This window comes from Pleurodeles waltl, chromosome 10 (genome assembly GCF_031143425.1).
Source record: "Pleurodeles waltl isolate 20211129_DDA chromosome 10, aPleWal1.hap1.20221129, whole genome shotgun sequence".
NCBI lineage: Eukaryota > Metazoa > Chordata > Amphibia > Caudata > Salamandridae > Pleurodeles > Pleurodeles waltl.
The window spans coordinates 221,428,281-221,446,835 of NC_090449.1; the positions used below are offsets into that span (position 1 = coordinate 221,428,281).

General features: G+C 42.5%; 1 protein-coding gene across 3 annotated transcripts in view; it reads right to left on the bottom strand.

Moving 5' to 3' along the window:
- Nucleotides 1–18,555, bottom strand: part of ABCC1 (ATP binding cassette subfamily C member 1 (ABCC1 blood group)) — an 872,430-nt gene that overhangs the window by 694,314 nt on the left and 159,561 nt on the right. For 2 of the 3 annotated variants that reach the window (XM_069210194.1, XM_069210193.1), the window contains exon 5: nucleotides 15,418–15,543. The exons of the other annotated variant lie outside the window; for it this stretch is intronic. In XM_069210194.1, coding sequence (XP_069066295.1) covers nucleotides 15,418–15,543 — 126 coding nt within the window. The remainder of the gene's footprint in view (nucleotides 1–15,417; nucleotides 15,544–18,555) is intronic. 3 annotated transcript variants of the gene reach the window in all.

Here is an 18,555-nt window from a genome sequence, read left to right on the forward strand (position 1 = left end):
GACTATACATCACAATAACACCAACAGGGGACATTTTATTCCCACTTTCTCTTAGCAGCACGCTTGGGCATAGCCCAGATGTGGAAACAGGAGACACCCAAACTCAAAATGGGGGATATGGAGGGGGGGATGGGGGTATGGTCAATACACACTATGGAGAAACTCACAGCTCTATTGAACGATAAGGCCACTAAATCGAATACATCTTGGCATCCTATCACTACGTACCCAAAACACACAAAGAACAGGAGGCATACATATGACTATGTCAAAGACTTTGCGAGTTTCAGGTGTTTATGAGTTGACCGGCACAGATGCCTAAGGGCCGGTCCTCCCAAACAACACACCCAGACTAAAATGCCACCATCACAGCTGAACAGCCCTGACAAGACTAGGCGATGGTGATTCCATGTGGCATGCCTAAATGCAATACCCTGCTGACCCAATGGGAAGGGGTGGGGGAGAGGGGGGATAGTGTATAGCGTTACCAACACAGCTGCCAGTCATATCTCCAGCATGTACATAACAGTTGAATGCCACCCTTGTCCCCTTAACTGTAGAGGAGTGCCCTGATACAGATGGAGGTTTAAAGGTACAATGTATGTTATAGCATCAGAGCAATTTCCAAGAGTTTGTTTACCAAACACAAGTACCTAGCTTGATCTCTTCAGCTATGGAGGGATGGTGAAATGAAAAAGAAACAAAAACACACATTTCCTGATGAAGTGCAGCCCACTAAACTCTTTCCAATGAAGGATGGGGAAGCCCGGAGCAACACACTGTCTTTATGGAACATCAAGGCACTCTGAGAAATAAAATACTGGTAGTTTACTAACCCACTTAGGCTGATGTTGTGACCATTATGAAAGCTATTTTCCAAGACCACATTTTCATGTCCAAGGACGTCATTGCTTTCATCCACTTATGCACTTCCCTGATCAGAACCGGATTCAGTTTCCATGGGGCAGTGGAATGCCTTACCCATGTAATCAAAGGCATTAGCCTCATCAGATACCTGACAGCTTGGTTACATCTGCATATTCCAGTACACTGCAATAACTACAATGTAGGTCTTCCACCAGCACACCTGTTTCAGAAAGATGTCATGAAAAGTATACCAGCTAAGAGCAGGCTAATAAGGATATTTTTCACTAACTCCCTGTTAGAACCTCAGACATTTCTTCTACAGTGCACAAACGGAAATTTTACTGGAAGCTTGCTGAAAACCCCCAAATTTCTCCAAGGATAAACCTAGAAACTGGAGGCCTAACCCACAAGAAACCAAGTGCTGAAAGTGCTAGATGGAAGGGCACAGAGGGTGGTAGACCCTGGCTCGCCATTAAATAAGGTTTCTCCTTTGATGGAAGCAAGTACAGTCTCTACAGAAGTCTGAGACGGCCAGAAAACCAAATGTGGAGTAACCAGGCTGGATCAGAGAGCACCATGGGTTCTCCCTGAAATGGCCCATCTAGTATGTCAGAAAAACCAGAGGACCTTGGCCATCCAAAAGCATCTGGGTACAATTGCAGCAGTGGTGAGAGGCAACCGCATTTATAGGTGAAAAACACTAGGTTTTGGACCCTTGGTCCCCTACTCATGCACCTGCTCTGGTGGTCTCATCACGTCTTGTAGATCACTGCAATATGGGTGACCAGATGGAATGTACCTTGATTCAACGTCCTCGCCCAGAGAGCTACTGTGCCTGCACAGCTTCAGTAAATGAGTGCTGCCTTGATTACAAAAATAGGAGGCTAGCTGAATTCGTGGACAGTAATTAGCCTTGCTCAGCATTAGTAGAAATGCCTACAATGCCAGGAAAATTGATTTTAACTCCCTCACATTTGTGTGTGAGGCATATCTTAACTTTCCACATGCCACTGATGTAGTTCAGGAGGTTCGGAATATGTACCAACCCATTCAAGAAGAGATTGGAAACCAGGACTAAGAGGAAATTCAAATCATCTTCTTTCAGCCAATATGAGATGGAGCACGCTTAAGAAACCCTAAAGCACTCGGAACCACCAGGCTGTTCAAGTCTTGTAGGTGGGAAAGTGACAATGCTTGGCTTAAAGTGGTTAACTCCATTCAGTGAGAGGGAAGGGCTTTGCCACTCAAATGCAAAAACACTGCTACAAGATGAATCCAAGAAAGCTATAGGAGAGTTCACCATAGACAAGTCTGTAGAAGGCCTGACGTCGCAAGTCTATACCAGAATCTGCATCCTATGTAAAAAATACAGTAAACCAGGTATGTATAACAGTGGCATTTCTGCTGCCTCAGCAACTGTGCAGGGACTAGGATGATAGTAAAGACCTTGTGAACAACAATAGTAAAGAATGGTAGTGGCCTGAACTGGAAGATTTATTTTTTGTCTCATGGATCTTGGTCCTTTATGCTTTCAGTTCATGCCTGTGGATACGAGAATCTCAGTCACATCTTGCCCTTCAGTGTATTTCTACTAGTCTGATTACTACATTACATACAGCTCCCTGTAATGCTATCTGTACTTAACCACCGATTCCATATTGAGTACCGACTCCATTTTGTGCTTAGATTAGCTTTACGTGCCTGTCGTCACATCAGTGGTTCAGGGTTTTACACCGAGCATGTTTACCACATAGAACGTGTTTGCGCTTCTTTCCACCAGCACCAAGTTGCACTGTGCAGGAACAAAACATGGGGGATGTGGACAGTAGACGTGATAAGACACTCCGCTTGGGAATGTTTTCATTACGGAAAAGTACTGCTCCTCCGTCTCTAGACGAGCATCGGGGCAGGGCTCGTTCCTTTGTGTGTTTGATGTAGACCGAGTAAAGCCAGCGCTTGAATTTCATAACTTACTCGAAGGGAGAGGGAGTTGCCAGAACCTTCCTCTTTGGTTTAAGGTATATAAGGTGGGGAAGCTTATCACAGAGGCAGAAGGAACTCATTTTGGGGGTGGACACACTGCCCACATCAAACCCCATCAGGGAAGGTTCTCCTGTCTCAGCTGTCCAGGGTTCCTAAGGCTGACGGTGGCAAGGATGATGTTGGATTCAATCCCATTTGTGATGCATTTTCTAGTCCTAAGTATCTAGCTTGGCTGCGCACATAATATATTCACTGCATTTATTCACTGTTGATGTATTGTGCTTTTTATGCCTGTCATTGTTTAACTGCTCTAAGTATTTTGGCATTTACACATGTTTCAATGCATTCAAGTTAAATGCTCATGTTCATATTTTCATGTGCTTTTATTTGGTATCTGGGAAGTGAGTTAATAAATTAATTACTCAAACTCTTGAGTGCTGCAATCCTTGGCATAGGTTTCCTCTCTGTTTGAAGCAAAGCAGAAGCTCCCTTTGCTCACAAGGATTTCATTGGCCTTGCATCTACCCAGGGATGCATTTGACATTAGGGTCTTAAGCATGGCAACCTTGAACCAACGGATGTTTCAGCAGGTGTTGTGCCAGGGACAATCTGGGATTGCTGCAAATTGAACTCCTCTATGAGCTTTCCTATGCTAAATAGAGACGAGGATTTCAGTGCAACTGCTCCTATACTGAAGCATTCTGGCTACTACTGCTCCTGGACCTATCCCCACCACTGTGACAGCAGTTTGACGTAAGTGGACTGGCAAAAACAACTATGTCCTACCCACATGCTGATCAAGACGAATTTTTTTTGGCATTTTCCTGCAAATGGGAAATTTAGAGCGCAAAGACCTGGACTCTAACCATCCTGCTGCACAAAGGAAGAATGCCATGCTACACTCACCTTTATGATGAAGTTTTTAACATTTTAGATATACAAACCTTATACTGAGCTACAGCATCACTTTTTTTTAAAAATCTTCTAAGGGCACTCAACCTGACAACATATGACAAGTATCTCACTCCGTATTGTGCCTGACTATACCTATTAATTGCCTACAACCTTGAACAGAGAATTTTAGACGTCTTCAAAAACAATACTACGCTGAATATCAGCTTCACTCCATAGACAACCATTCCTCTTCTACCATTTACCACCAGCCTCACATGTCCTCAAGAAAAGTACACATAAAAATCTTGCACTGCCCTCTCATTTTATATGTCAGACAACTGTAAATAGTCAGCTGAATACCCAAGACTGCCAATTTGACCAAAGAGACAAAAAGTGAGATGTGGCAGTCATATACAAAAACCCAATTAACTCCAAGGGTTTGAAGTTTGAACATACCCCCACCTTTTGCGGGTCAGTGGGTCAGAAAATGGAATACTCAATTTCCATCACAGATCACTCCATATGCCACCACCCAGTCGCCAATCTCCTATTTATTGAACAAGTGACAGACCTGAAAATACATAACAAGAGCACCAAATACAATAACATTTTGCACATGACATCAATGTGCACTGGGCTGAACCTGCTGACATCCCCACAAGGGAAGGGTGGTACCCTTGATCTTAATGCCAAGGGGGGCATTCTGGAAACAAAACATTGATCCCAGTTGGTTGGACCATTTTTTTGTCCAATTCTACCTCCTCGTTGAAAAGGTTACAACCATTCAAGTAATATGACACAAACAACTGGCCAAGACTATAAAGACAGACATGAAATCTCTTAAAGAAAGCTTCCGGTGGTATCCTTGGTACCCTCTCTATGCAGGAGGCATTCAGACTGCAAGGGCAGTGGGAAGACTGTGAATGCGGTTGCTCTGCAGTACATAAATAAACCTAACTTTTGCATGCTAGTTTATCATCTTGTTACTTCACTTGAGCTTTTTACACAGGTGACGACTGAAAGAATCCCTACTGTTGGAGGCATCGATACCAAAGGTGAGTATAACAACAAGCACACTGATTAATCACACAAAAAGGTTGGTTCCATAAAGCAAGCTTGACAGCACTGTACTAAAACAAGCTGAGACCGGTGCCAAAACACACACAGTGCCAGTCTATTCTTGTCAGTTCTTCTGGTAAAACATGTCTTACTAGGAAGCTATTGTGGTGTATTTTAACACTTCAATCCTTTGCGTGTTGCCAAGAAGTGCCACCTATCATCAACATTTGTAGATGGGACTTTGTTATATGCAAAGCTTTACAAGAACTTGAAAAGATATGTGCTTCCCATATCTGAATATAATTTCAAAATTTGTGGCAGCAACTCTATTGAGCCCGCTGCACACAAGCACACAGTGGAAAAATGGCACACCAGAGCAAGAGCTCCCACTCCAGAGAGCCGCCTAAAGTTCAAGAAGCAGGCAGCATTGTTTCAGGGAGGAAGAGGGTGCAAGCAGACGAGTGGAATGAGCACTAGTATCCAAGATACGAGCGTCTTCACTTTCTTCATCAAAAGAAAAGTTGACAAATTAATTGCTTTGTCCAAAACGAGGGTGTTATCGTGTTCAAGTGCTGCTATCTTGAGTCAGTAAGATATTAGCACTTTGAAAAAAATGTGATAAGAATGGTTTGGAAAGCTGTGGGTGGCGTCACCCTGCTGCACTTACATAAACTTGTTTGGGTTTAAGTTCATCTTGTCCACCTTCTGAACATATTACATTCCTCTAATCTTTAACTTATCCCATGAGAGCATTGTTACCTTGCTCATTAATTGTAATAACACCATGACGGAGATCAATTAAACTCACTCCTCTCAAAATCAGGAGGAAACAAATCAAACATCTAATAGATAGTTCATGAAAGATACAATCGAAGAGAATATACTACCAAGATCCACCAAATGCAACTGACAGGATTTGGCCACTGAGAATCTTGCAACATTGCAATGAAAGAATGGAGTTCAAGAATTGTGTCTTAGAGGCCAAAGTCTTAAAAGCCATCTGCGAAAACTCTTTGCGATTGTGAAACCGAATTTGAACCTTGGCATCTCTCCTTATTTATTCTAATACAGGTACAATTAAAAATAAAAACCTTTTCCTTTTTCTTCGAGAAGAAAGCAAAAAACATTGAACTCTTCCTATATAAAACAGACCCGGGTCAGACTGCCACATACCAGAAACTTTATGGCAAGAGTCACTCATCTCTCAACCTGCTAACACTCGCTCAAAACTTACTGCTGCTTTCCAAAAATGATCCCTGATGAGAGACAACTCCTGCCCTTGCCACGCACAGGACGAAAGTGAGCAATTTCTCCCTCACTCTAGGGGAAATCCCTGTGTGCCTAAAATAGGTTTGGATACACTACTTCACATTCTCCACCCAGATACTCTCAAACATCCATTCAAGGATGTCCATCTAACTTCTCAAACTAAATTCCACTAAAATTGAATTCTTAGCACCCTCTTTAACTTTGCTCCTTTCCATTACAGACAAGAAGCAACTCCCACTTTCTTTAATCGGAAGGCCTCAATTGTTAGCTTGTCAAACGTATAGGCTTTATGGTGGGTGAAAATCTGAACCTTCAAGCTCACAAACTCCACAGCCAGAAGGGCGCAGTATGAGATTACGTTTCTCAGACAAGGTAAATCTTTCAATCTGAAAAATAATTTTAAACCAGTGGCAAAATCCCCAACCTCAACCTAGCCCTATGAGGCCTTCAATGCAGCTTCAATGGCAGTCTCAGGAGCACACAGGTCTCTGCTGCATCACTTTAGTTCTGATCATCTTCAAATGGCTACTCACTGAAACCAGAAGCATATTTAAACTTGTCTAATGCAGAAGACAAGGTTTGGACTCCCTGCGATACCTTTCACACAAACATATAATCTAATGTAGATCTTGTTATACAGGGAGTGCAGAATTATTAGGCAAGTTGTATTTTTGAGGATTAATTTTATTATTGAACAACCATGTTCTCAATGAACCCAAAAAACTCATTAATATCAAAGCTGAATATTTTTGGAAGTAGTTTTTAGTTTGTTTTTAGTTTTAGCTATGTTAGGGGGATATCTGTGTGTGCAGGTGACTATTACTGTGCATAATTATTAGGCAACTTAACAAAAAAAAATATATACCCATTTCAATTATTCATTATTACCAGTGAAACCAATATAACATCTCAACATTCACAAATATACATTTCTGACATTCAAAAACAAAACAAAAACAAATCAGTGACCAATATAGCCACCTTTCTTTGCAAGGACACTCAAAAGCCTGCCATCCATGGATTCTGTCAGTGTTTTGATCTGTTCACCATCAACATTGCGTGCAGCAGCAACCACAGCCTCCCAGACACTGTTCAGAGAGGTGTACTGTTTTCCCTCCTTGTAAATCTCACATTTGATGATGGACCACAGGTTCTCAATGGGGTTCAGATCAGGTGAACAAGGAGGCCATGTCATTAGATTTCCTTCTTTTAAACCCTTTCTTGCCAGCCACGCTGTGGAGTACTTGGACGCGTGTGATGGAACATTGTCCTGCATGAGAATCATGTTTTTCTTGAAGGATGCAGACTTCTTCCTGTACCACTGCTTGAAGAAGGTGTCTTCCAGGAACTGGCAGTAGGACTGGGAGTTGAGCTTGACTCCATCCTCAACCCGAAAAGGCCCCACAAGCTCATCTTTGATGATACCAGCCCAAACCAGTACTCCACCTCCACCTTGCTGGCGTCTGAGTCGGACTGGAGCTCTCTGCCCTTTACCAATCCAGCCACGGGCCCATCCATCTGGCCCATCAAGACTCACTCTCATTTCATCAGTCCATAAAACCTTAGAAAAATCAGTCTTGAGATATTTCTTGGCCCAGTCTTGACGTTTCAGCTTGTGTGTCTTGTTCAGTGGTGGTCGTCTTTCAGCCTTTCTTACCTTGGCCATGTCTGAGTATTGCACACCTTGTGCTTTTGGGCACTCCAGTGATGTTGCAGCTCTGAAATATGGCCAAACTGGTGGCAAGTGGCATCGTGGCAGCTGCACGCTTGACTTTTCTCAGTTCATGGGCAGTTATTTTGCGCCTTGGTTTTTCCACACGCTTCTTGCGACCCTGTTGACTATTTTGAATGAAACGCTTGATTGTTCGATGATCACGCTTCAGAAGCTTTGCAATTTTAAGAGTGCTGCATCCCTCTGCAAGATATCTCACTATTTTTGACTTTTCTGAGCCTGTCAAGTCCTTCTTTTGACCCATTTTGCCAAAGGAAAGGAAGTTGCCTAATAATTATGCACACCTGATATAGGGTGTTGATGTCATTAGACCACACCCCTTCTCATTACAGAGATGCACATCACCTAATATGCTTAATTGGTAGTAGGCTTTCGAGCCTATACAGCTTGGAGTAAGACAACATGCATAAAGAGGATGATGTGGTCAAAATACTCATTTGCCTAATAATTCTGCACTCCCTGTAAGTTTAAACCACTGAATTAAAAGGAAAAATAAAACCTTCAAACATTTTTGACAAGTGAACCAAGGGTATGGAAATCCATTTAGCCAGCCATCAGACTGAATTTCAGCGTAGGCGTTTTGAAAAAAAGAGAGGCAAGACCTCACTTTTTAAGGGAAGGACCAACATTGAGCCTCCTCAAAAGTAAGCCAACATCACTTTTCCTGATAGCAGCAAACCCTCTTACATATCAAGCCACCATGCCCTTTGACTCTCATTACTACATGGAATGTGTGTGCAATCCTGTTTGTAACCGCAATGTATCATGCTGCCTGTATATTTGTCTTTCTTTAGCAAAGCTATCATGGATCTCGCTTGGTCAACAGAAAAAGAGTTAAGAAGCTGTAGTGGTTTAAATCCTGCTTAATACAGTAAGAGGGACCTCCACATACCATATAGAAGGGGCTATACAATGGACAATAGCAGATTTGATTACCTAAATGCAAATCGGTTTGTTTTCTACTTTTTGGGGAAAAAAAAAGAAAAAGAAAAAAAAATCTATTAAAAAGAAGCACTAATGAAAGAGTGCGTTTTACATGTAGATTATGTTAACCACAGCATTTGAATAGGCAGAAGATGTGTACTTACTTATTTTGTCAAACCCTGGAGGTGGACGATTTGTTCTAAAATAATCCTTGCTAGGCCCTCTTAGGAAAGTTTGTATACTGCTTGCCCCCTGTAATTTTGTACTTATTTATGATGCTATGCATAGATTTTAGCTTTATGTGTGGGTGTATGAAATTGGTTAACTTGGACCAGACAGCTTTCATGGTCTGCAAACCTCTGGCAATCAAAAATATTCTTAATGAATACACACATAACTCTGGGTTACTCCTCTTCAGTCATTGATCTATGCAAGTGTAATTCACAATCTGTTTCAACCCATAACAGCATATAGCACAAGACATTGGGTTGGCCCACGTAATACAGTCACTCTATTAACCTGTGAATTATGGTATTTTACCTTATCATATATGCATATCCACCTGAAACTGGTCTTCAGTGCTCATACAGAAGTCTGTTGTTAAGTCCCCTTTTAGCTGTCCTTCTCCTTTGTAGTTTTCTTGAGAATCTGACTATTCAAGTCAGGCATATGGGCTGAGGACTGAAATTTTTTTTTTTTTTTTTTTTTCCAGCAGTGCATCGCTGGGCCACTGCTTCTACCCCATGTTAACATCTTCAAATGTTATAGTCCGTAGTGCAACAATGTTTACCATTCAAAGATGGCCACCATGTATATTCAGAAGCATCATCTCCCATCTTGGATTGGTAGAGCAATGATACAGTGTGCACAGTGCCATTCTACGATGGCCACACAATGCTATGATGAATATACCTATACTTTTAGTGCAAAGCATGTTCCTGCAACGTTTATGCGTCCATGTTTTTTTTTTTCAATTTTATTTTACTTTATCTTGCATATAATTATCGAGTTTTTTTTTGTTGTGGGGGGAATGGATGAGTATGCAAATGCAAAAACAAGTCAGTGCATCAAAGAATGAATGCATGAATGCAAGGATGATGGACAGTACATGCATGGAAAAGTATGAAGTGCCTAAACTGACCAGTGACTGAAGAGGCACTTTCAATTGTAGGCCAGGACTAAAGGGATTGCCAATATTTGCTATTATTTATAGGTAGTGTCATATCAGTCAGAGATTATTCATCAAAGGTAGTACACACGCGCAAACAGAAATGTGTCAGCCAGTGGACAACCCTGGACCATTTTTAAGCAGGAATTCTAATAAGGTGGCCACAATAGGCTAATTGTTGTAAACAACCTCCTTTGAACAGAACGACCAACTTCAATCTATATCTACATCTACTCAAGTCTCAACGGGTTTTCAGCCAGTCTTCCTCATTCACGGTTGGAGTTTGACTAAGGATCCATGCTTCCACATTTATAAGCTTTACACATATAGCTTCCTGAGAGCATATAATGTCACATATCATTTTTCCAAGGACTATCAGAAAACAGTCTGCTTAAAAAATTAAACCGAAATGTTGGCCATAATCAATGTAGTTCTGGTCCCTCTTGAAAGCACAATGCAGCAAACAAAACTGAAAAGCAATTTTGGACTTGAAACGATGAAAAAAAGAAATTCCTACAAAAATACTTCAAGAGTTTTCTAAGTTAATTACTTTCAGTAAAACAGTGTGCAATATGCAAATACTACTCACTGGTTTACAAATTACTTGTCACATTTCTGGTCTGTAAAATACATTTAACGTAAGCAGAATATTACCTACTAAAAAAAAAAAATCTAACTCCCATGTCATTTTTGTCTTCTTTGCTACTTTATCTGTATTAGGAGAGTCTATTTTTTTAGTTTCGTCTGCACATCACTTGCAAAGTCTTAGGTTACTAAAAACAATTTCTTTAAAGGGACGAAGAACCCGGCCCTACTTTGCTCCATACTTACTTGAACTTCCCTTTTGTTCATTTAAACATCACTCCAAAGACGCTTGAATTTGCTTGCTTTTTATTAGTTAGCAGGTCACTTCCTGTTCTTCGGCACTGCTTTCTGTTCTGCTTTTGCCTTTGCGTACAGTGTGGCCCATGTATACCCTCCCGTTTTGGGGGATTGTTTACTTGTTAGTGTTTATACACGAAAAGATTAAATGAACGCAAGTCAATTCACGTTGAAATGTGTGTAAACATGTTAGCCATCTTGCAACGGAGTATAGAGTGCAGATGTAAGGCAAGCCGCAAGTGGGCTCATTATGTTGTGTTTTTCATTACTTAAATAAATTTATGAAAAACAGTTGTAAGCATTAAAAAAAATTGTGTGTTTGTTTCTTAAATTACCAGTCATTATCATAGAAAAGTCATTTGTAGAATTGGGCAACGCTTTATTTCGAATTGGTATCCTCTCAATGACTTATTAATAGGCAGTCACAAGTGCAGTTACCTTGCAGGCACTAGGGTCAGGATTTGAAAGGTGCAGCATGTGCAGTGGCACCAGGGTGAGAAGTCATCAGAACACCTCTAGACACCAGATATTGCTATATTTTACTATACTAAACAGGCAGTCACAAGTGCAGAACTGGCAGGCATTAGGCTAATGATTTAAACGGTGTAGCAGGTGCAGTGGCACCAGGGCCACAGGGTGTCAGAACTCCTCAACGCACATTATTGCTAATTTTTACTACTAAACAGGCTGTCACAAGTGCAGTTATCTAGCAGGCACTAGGGACATAAATTCAATGGTGCAGCAGCTCCGGTAACAAAACCTCCAGGCACCCCACTAAACAGTTATTGCTACATTTTACAACTAAACAGGTAGTCATAAGTGCAGTTATCTTGCAAGCACTAGGGTCATGAATTGAATGTTGCAGTGGTACCAGGCCCAAATGTTTGAGAAACCCCACTAAAAATAAATTATTACTCAATTTTTACTTCTAAACAGGCAGTCACAAGTGCAGTTATCTTGCAGGCACTAAGGTCGTGGTTTTAATGGTGCAACAGGTACTGTGGCACTGGTGCCACAAGGTGTCAGAACCTATCTATACACACATTACTGCTAAATGTTACTAGTAAACAGGCAGCCACGAGTGCAGTTACCTTGCAGCCAATAGGGTCATGATTTGAATGGTGCAGCAGGTGCAGTGGCACCATGCCCAAAACCTCTAGGAAACCCACTAAACACAAAGTAATGCAAAATGTTACTTCTAAGCAGGCAGTCACAAGTGCAGTTATCTTGCAGGCATTAAGGTCATGATCTAAATGGTTTAGCAGGTGCAGTGGCACTGGGGCCAAAAGTTGTCATACACCTCTATACACCAAATATGGCTATATTTTACTATTAAACAGGCAGTCAATTGTGGCTACCTTGCAGTTAAAAGGGGCATGAATTGAATGGTGCAGCTAGTGCACTGACATTTTACTAACTATACATTATTAAATAAGGTACACATTAGAAGTTTGGAACCCTCAGATATTAATTCAACATAGATCACAACATAAACAACTATTAACGGTTTACCTAATTTAAAATAAACATTATGACCTTTTCCTAATATTTATAATCCAGTTGGTATAGAATGCAAAAGAAAAAACAAAGGCTAAACCTATGGGCTTTGTCAATGCTTGTTTATCAGACTAGTTTCAAATGGTAGGCATGCATTAAGAATTTTTCACTAAAGCGAACTAGTCTACTACTTTTCATGGCCAATATATGATCCCAAAGCTATAAAACAATCAAGGCAGTACTTCTTAACATTGTTACTGCAGTATTAATTCAACCAGTATTTTTTTTTTTTTTATAGATGAAAACAGCACAAGGATGGTAAACCGGTTTGCAACCACTATTGCTATGTGCTTTTAAGGTTTATTATTCTAAAGCAGCGGTTCTTACCCTTTTAACCTGAATCATTACTGGGATCCAGGGACCTCTACAGAGTCATTATTGGAAGTCGGGGACTCAAGGGCTATGCATTATCTAAGTTTTAAAACTCAAAAGATTAGACAAAAATACATAAACAAGTACACACCAAAAATGCTCAAACATTGAAACAAATTATTTAATTCACAATCAAACACACAAGCTTTCACCTGGCATCTTTTTTATATATATTTTATTAATTTAAATGCATTAATTTTAATATTGTTTAAATTTGTAAAACAATTGCAGACCCCCGAGTAGGTGACCCACAGGAGTCTTCGGACCATAGGTAAGAATCACTGTTCTATAGCAAACGTTTTCTTTGGTATTATTGCTTGTTAGCATTTTCGCTCAATTTAAGCTTACACCAGGGATGTGGAATTCCTATCGCCCAACGCCCGGGACATCTTGTTTGGGGTCAAGGGCAACAAGTTTTTATGTTTCCTTTGTCCTTGGGACAAGTAGGCCCAACCACCTGCAGCACAAACCCATTGGCTGCCTGTTTACAGAGAGATGAACTCTCTGCAGTTGAGGTAATGTGTTTCCAAAAGATAATGCTGTTCGAACTTGTATTTATGGTTCATTATTTGAAAGCCTTCATTATTAGGGTGCGTGCTGTAAATAAATGTTTTAAGGTCACACTTCACTACTGACGTTGGTTCCAGTACAAAAAAAAAAAACGTGTACACACATGTTTGAAAAGTTTAGGCTAAGAGGCTAAGTATAATGCTCCCAGAATGCTCTCTGATTATATGCAAATGAAGTGTCATTTAGTAAAATGTGTTGATGCATGCTAGTATTTCCCAAAAATATTTCTAATGGAAAATCAGTGTAACCATTTTCAACACGATTATGGGAAGCATGAAAATAAACAAACACTGACAAAGCCAACTGATCTGACATATTTTTATAAGTCTTTTAGTTTCATCAATGCGTGTCTTGTTTTGACATGGCTTTTGTAACACTTTATTGTTGTGGGAGCTACCAGGCCCTCAACATTGTAACAAACATTGGCAAAACCCCCCCAAAAGGTTTTTGAACTCTTAAAGCACACGTTGCCACCAGCAGCATAACAAAGGCCCCGCAGCCGCCCTCCAGGGGGCCCCGTCAGCACAGCACCTGCCCTGAGTGAGTCTGGAGAGGGTGCTCCTCCATGTTCTTTGCAAAGGGGCACCCTCCAGTTTCGTTACGTCACTGATTGCCACTGTAGTTCCTGACACTGAACAAAACTACTTTGTGTGGCAATATGCTCCTTGTGGAAGAGAAGAATGCGATCACTCACAGTAAAGCCAGCCAAAAGAGAGAGAAATAGAAGTTTAATAAAAACAAAATGTCTTTGTTCACACCAGACCTAATTAGGGACCAAGACCCACATGTAGGTAGCTTTTTGCATGTTGCAAACAGCGACTTTCGCTGTTTGCGACGTGCAAAAAGCACATTGCGATGCACAAACCCAGTTTTGCGATTCAGTAACCTGGTTACCGAATCACAAAACGGGTTTGCGACTCGCAATTAGGAAGGGGTGTTCCCTTCCTAATTGCGACTCGCAGTGCAATGTAGGATTGTTTTGTGACCGCGAACGCGGGCGCAAACCAATCGCAGTTTGCACCCATTTCAAATGGGTGCTAACACTTTCGCAAAAGGGAAGGGATCCCCATGGGACCCCTTCCCCATTGTGAATGTCACTGTAAACATTTTTTCAGAGCAGGCAGTGGTCCTGCGGACCACTGTCTCCTCTGAAAAAATGAAACGAAAACGTTTCATTTTTCGTTTTTGTTATGCATCTCGTTTTCCTTTAAGGAAAACGGGCTGCATTACAAAAAAAAAAACAAAAAAAATGCTTTATTGAAAAGCAGTCACAGACATGGTGGTCTGCTGTCTCCAGCAGGCCACCATTCGTGAGGGGGTCGCAAATTGCGACCCACCTCATGATTATTCATGATGTGGGCATTTGCGAAGCCCTTGCGAATCACAGATGGTGTCAAGGACACCATCCTACATTCGGATTTGCAACTCGCAATTTGCAGGTCACAAATCTGAACCTACCTACTTGTGGCCCCAAATTCTTAAAGAAAGTCACAAAAGTGCACCCATGGTATATGTCGTACCCTTATAAAATATTTGTGAACTGTATTTTAGCGTGGGTAAATACGATGTGTAGATTTGCTCATGTGAAAATCTATTGAGCATTTGCAAGTTCATTTTCCCTCCAGCCACTTTCTTCCCAACCCTGGAAGAAGTTCTAATTCTGCCATTGTCAGGAGTAAATGTCCAACCTTTCTTATTATGGGAAAATATTAGAGAGAAGCTGGTAAAAATCTTTAAAATATGCAGGTTAGTAGGTTTGCAGACTCAAAGGCATTCCAGCCCTGGGACTATTGCTTACTGCTTCCTCCAGCCCCAGTATGCAGATCTGCAGAAAGGTGGCAAAATAAGGAAATTGCTACAGTAGGGATTGAAACTCCAAGTATTCAAGCCCTACTATGGTAGTAGCCCTGGCATAATCAGAGAGGCTATTAATTGCTGCCATAATTTGTCGCCACACTACATGGCACCAAAGGGACAAGTAGATCTTTTTACAGGACAAGTAGATTTGAGAAGCAACCTGTCCCCTGGACAAGTAGATATTTTAATAAATTCCACACCCCTGTTACACGCAATATTTAAAACCAAAAACCCAAACATCTCTTCGAACAAGATCACACAAACGTTCTTACTTGACACTTACACGGTCATGAACAGTTTCAGAGAAGAGGGGAGGTAGATCTGGGAAGCAGGCCAGAATAAGCTGTATCAGCACCAAAGAGAAATATGTGAAGAATGTAGCATAACGAAATACATCGATATCAACATCCTAAAACAAAAAAACAAAAAACATCCAGACAGTTAGTATACCACCATAGCAAGTCCCGCAAACCATACTAAATACAACAGGAGTACACAATCATATTAGGAAGAACATTTAAGCCCCCCTCCAAACAATATTAACCTGAAAAATAAGATGTAGTTGTTTATGTTAAATAGGAGAGTAAATGTGTAGATGCCAGGGTGGTAACCAGTCTGGCTAAAGGTAAAATGAAGTGACAATGGGCGTCTTTACAAGGTGGAGACAACCATTTGTGGCTGGTTGCATGCAAGGAATAACTACTACATGTGCGCGAAACTGAATGGAAGGCCTAAAGAAGAAACATCAAAGCTCTATCTTAAATGCTGGCCTTATGATTTTGCCCCATTTTCCTGCTGCGGATGAAGAAACCATTTTTGAAACTTGGTGTCCTTTCTATTAGCAAGAGGATTTCTTCGACTATACTGATCTCCCCTTCACCCCCAATTTTCTGTCCTTTTCATTGCCTGAAAAACAAAGATCTCCTTAACAGACACAGTGAGTTAAAGACCGTTTGACAAATCGCCTACGAACTGTCCAAAAAGGTGCTACTTTTTAACTAGTTTGTGCATAGAAAGTTTCGGATAGATCTGTCAAGTGGGGGGCCGAGAAGAAACAGGAGGTGGGGTCCATCAAAACACAAAATCCCCATGCTTTTTTCACAGACTTGTTTAAGAAGCACTACCGCAAAACCTGCTGAATGGGATTACACTAAATTTCACAGATCTTGGTGTGCGGACTGTGCTTTTTGAGGTTTGATCCAAATCTGTTCAATAGGTTTTGAGAAATTAAGGCTCAAAAATATTTATATATCTTCACGGTAGGGTTATAGGGACACGAGGGAGCATTTTATTCCCTTGGACCATCTTACTCCTGTGGAAGGGTGAACTTTGCTGTGTGTTCTCATTGAGAAAATTCTCCAAGGGCTTGGAGTAGAGCTTGCCTCCTGTTGGAAGTCTCAGGGACACCAAAGACTTCAGTTTCCTCGACCTGCAGCACTGGGAACTGTGTGTTTTGTGCTGTTCAAGAGGAGAAACGACTGTGACACCGCCAATCATGCTGCTGCCCTGCACCATGACCTGCCGACGCCACACGGACTTGCACTGCCCCACTTAGCACCGCGACCCTGGTCTCCCCGACGCAGTCATCAGACGACTTCACCGAGCCGCTGCTCGCACCGCGACCTAAGGGCCCTGCACTCCGGCATCACCTGCTCACACCGCAGCTTGGGCACCCCCGACACCACTGCTCCTGCACCGGGGCATGTGGACACCGCTCTTGAGGTACACGAAGCACCGTCCCGTCCCGCACTGCAGCCCTGGTCCACCAACGCCAGCACCATCAACTCCTGTGTCGTCACCAGGAATCCTGCCTGCATCGTGGCCTGTGGACACCGCTCGTGAGGGTCACGAAGCACGGTCCCGTTCCGCACCGCTGGCTTGGCCCTACCAACGACAGCACTTCAGCAGCAACGATGCCTGCACCGTGACCTGTGGGACACCGCACGTCCTATCGCCCCGCTTCACATCGCAGCCCTTATGCCATCCACACCGGCACCCCTGACTTCATCAGCCTGGAGTTCGATTCGCAATGCGTGTGACCTCAAGGGCCCAAGGACTCCTGCACCAACTCCGGAACTGACATTGCGAAGTCAGCGTCGCCGCTCTCCGGAGCTCACCCCTAGGATAACTATGCCCTGCAAATCCAAGGTACTGTTTGCAGGCCTTCCAGACACCGTAGCTGGCCCGCAACGCCGCAGCTGGCCTGAACTGTTGGTTTTGCTCATCACGACGCCGTGATGGCTCCAGGTGGAGCTATCAACTTCAAGGAACCGCCTTTTTGAGTAAATCTTGCAGAATACATATTTTTATTACTGTATGTTTGATTTTTATCGTATTTGGTCTTGTTTTATATAGATAAATATTGGCTATTGGTTTGGAGTCCGTTTGTAGTGTTTTCACTTATTACTGTGTGTTATGTGCAAATGCTTTAAAGATTGATTCTGAGATATGCCGGACTGCTTGTGCCAAGCTACCAAGGGGTTGAGCAGGGGTTATCTGAGCAGATATCTCCCTTATCCTGACTAGAGTGAGGGTCCCTACTTGGACAGGGTGCAAACCAACCGCCAACTTGAGACCCAATGTTTAACACCGCCCCTTCCCAGGACTCCATCCCCCTGGACACATCAGTTTCCCTGCCCACACCAGTGCATGCAGGGAAACCTGTGTCTGGACATGCATTTTTTAATCTCCCACCAAATGAGAGCAAAAACAAAGGCTTCTCCCAGCAGGCAAGAGCTTTAAAAATGCTCCAGTCGGCTAGAAGACTTGTGATCTGTTACCCTGCCATGAAGGGCGAGGAAACGGATCAAGATATTGCTCCTGCCCAGTGGAAGTAGCATACATTGCTACTCCCTGCGGACAGCCGCAATGCCAGCTCCTGCACCATGTGAGGAGCCGGCTGGGGCTGCAGCAGCCCCAGGACTCCTGGTGCATCCCTCAACGTGTGCATGGTGGGTGCCCTGAGTGGGCACCACAGCACCCACCTATTTAAAAAGGAGACGAGGGGCCTCGAGGCTCAAAACTGGTTCTGGGAGAGGTGAGGCACAGGGCGCATGGCCCCCATCCCATTTATATAATTAAGGCCTATAAAAAAATAAGACCCTGGGTATAGGGTCCAAAGGGCATAATGAGGCTTGGGGAAAGGGGGCTCATGGCCCCTCTCCACTTTAAAAAAAAGAAAAAGATGGCCTAAGGGATAGGTTCTTCAGGGCCGGAGAAGATTTCGGAAGGGAAAACAAGTTGCCTCTTTCCCTTTAATTTTTTATAATTCACCCCTAGGGATTTGGTCCCCAGGGCCTAATGAGGGTTGGGGGGAGGTGGCCGCGCAGCTGCAACACAGGCCCTGTGGCTAACCCCAAGTCACGCACTAGTAAAGGATGAGCATGAGATTGTCTGTATCTGGGTGGCTGCCTGCAGGGAA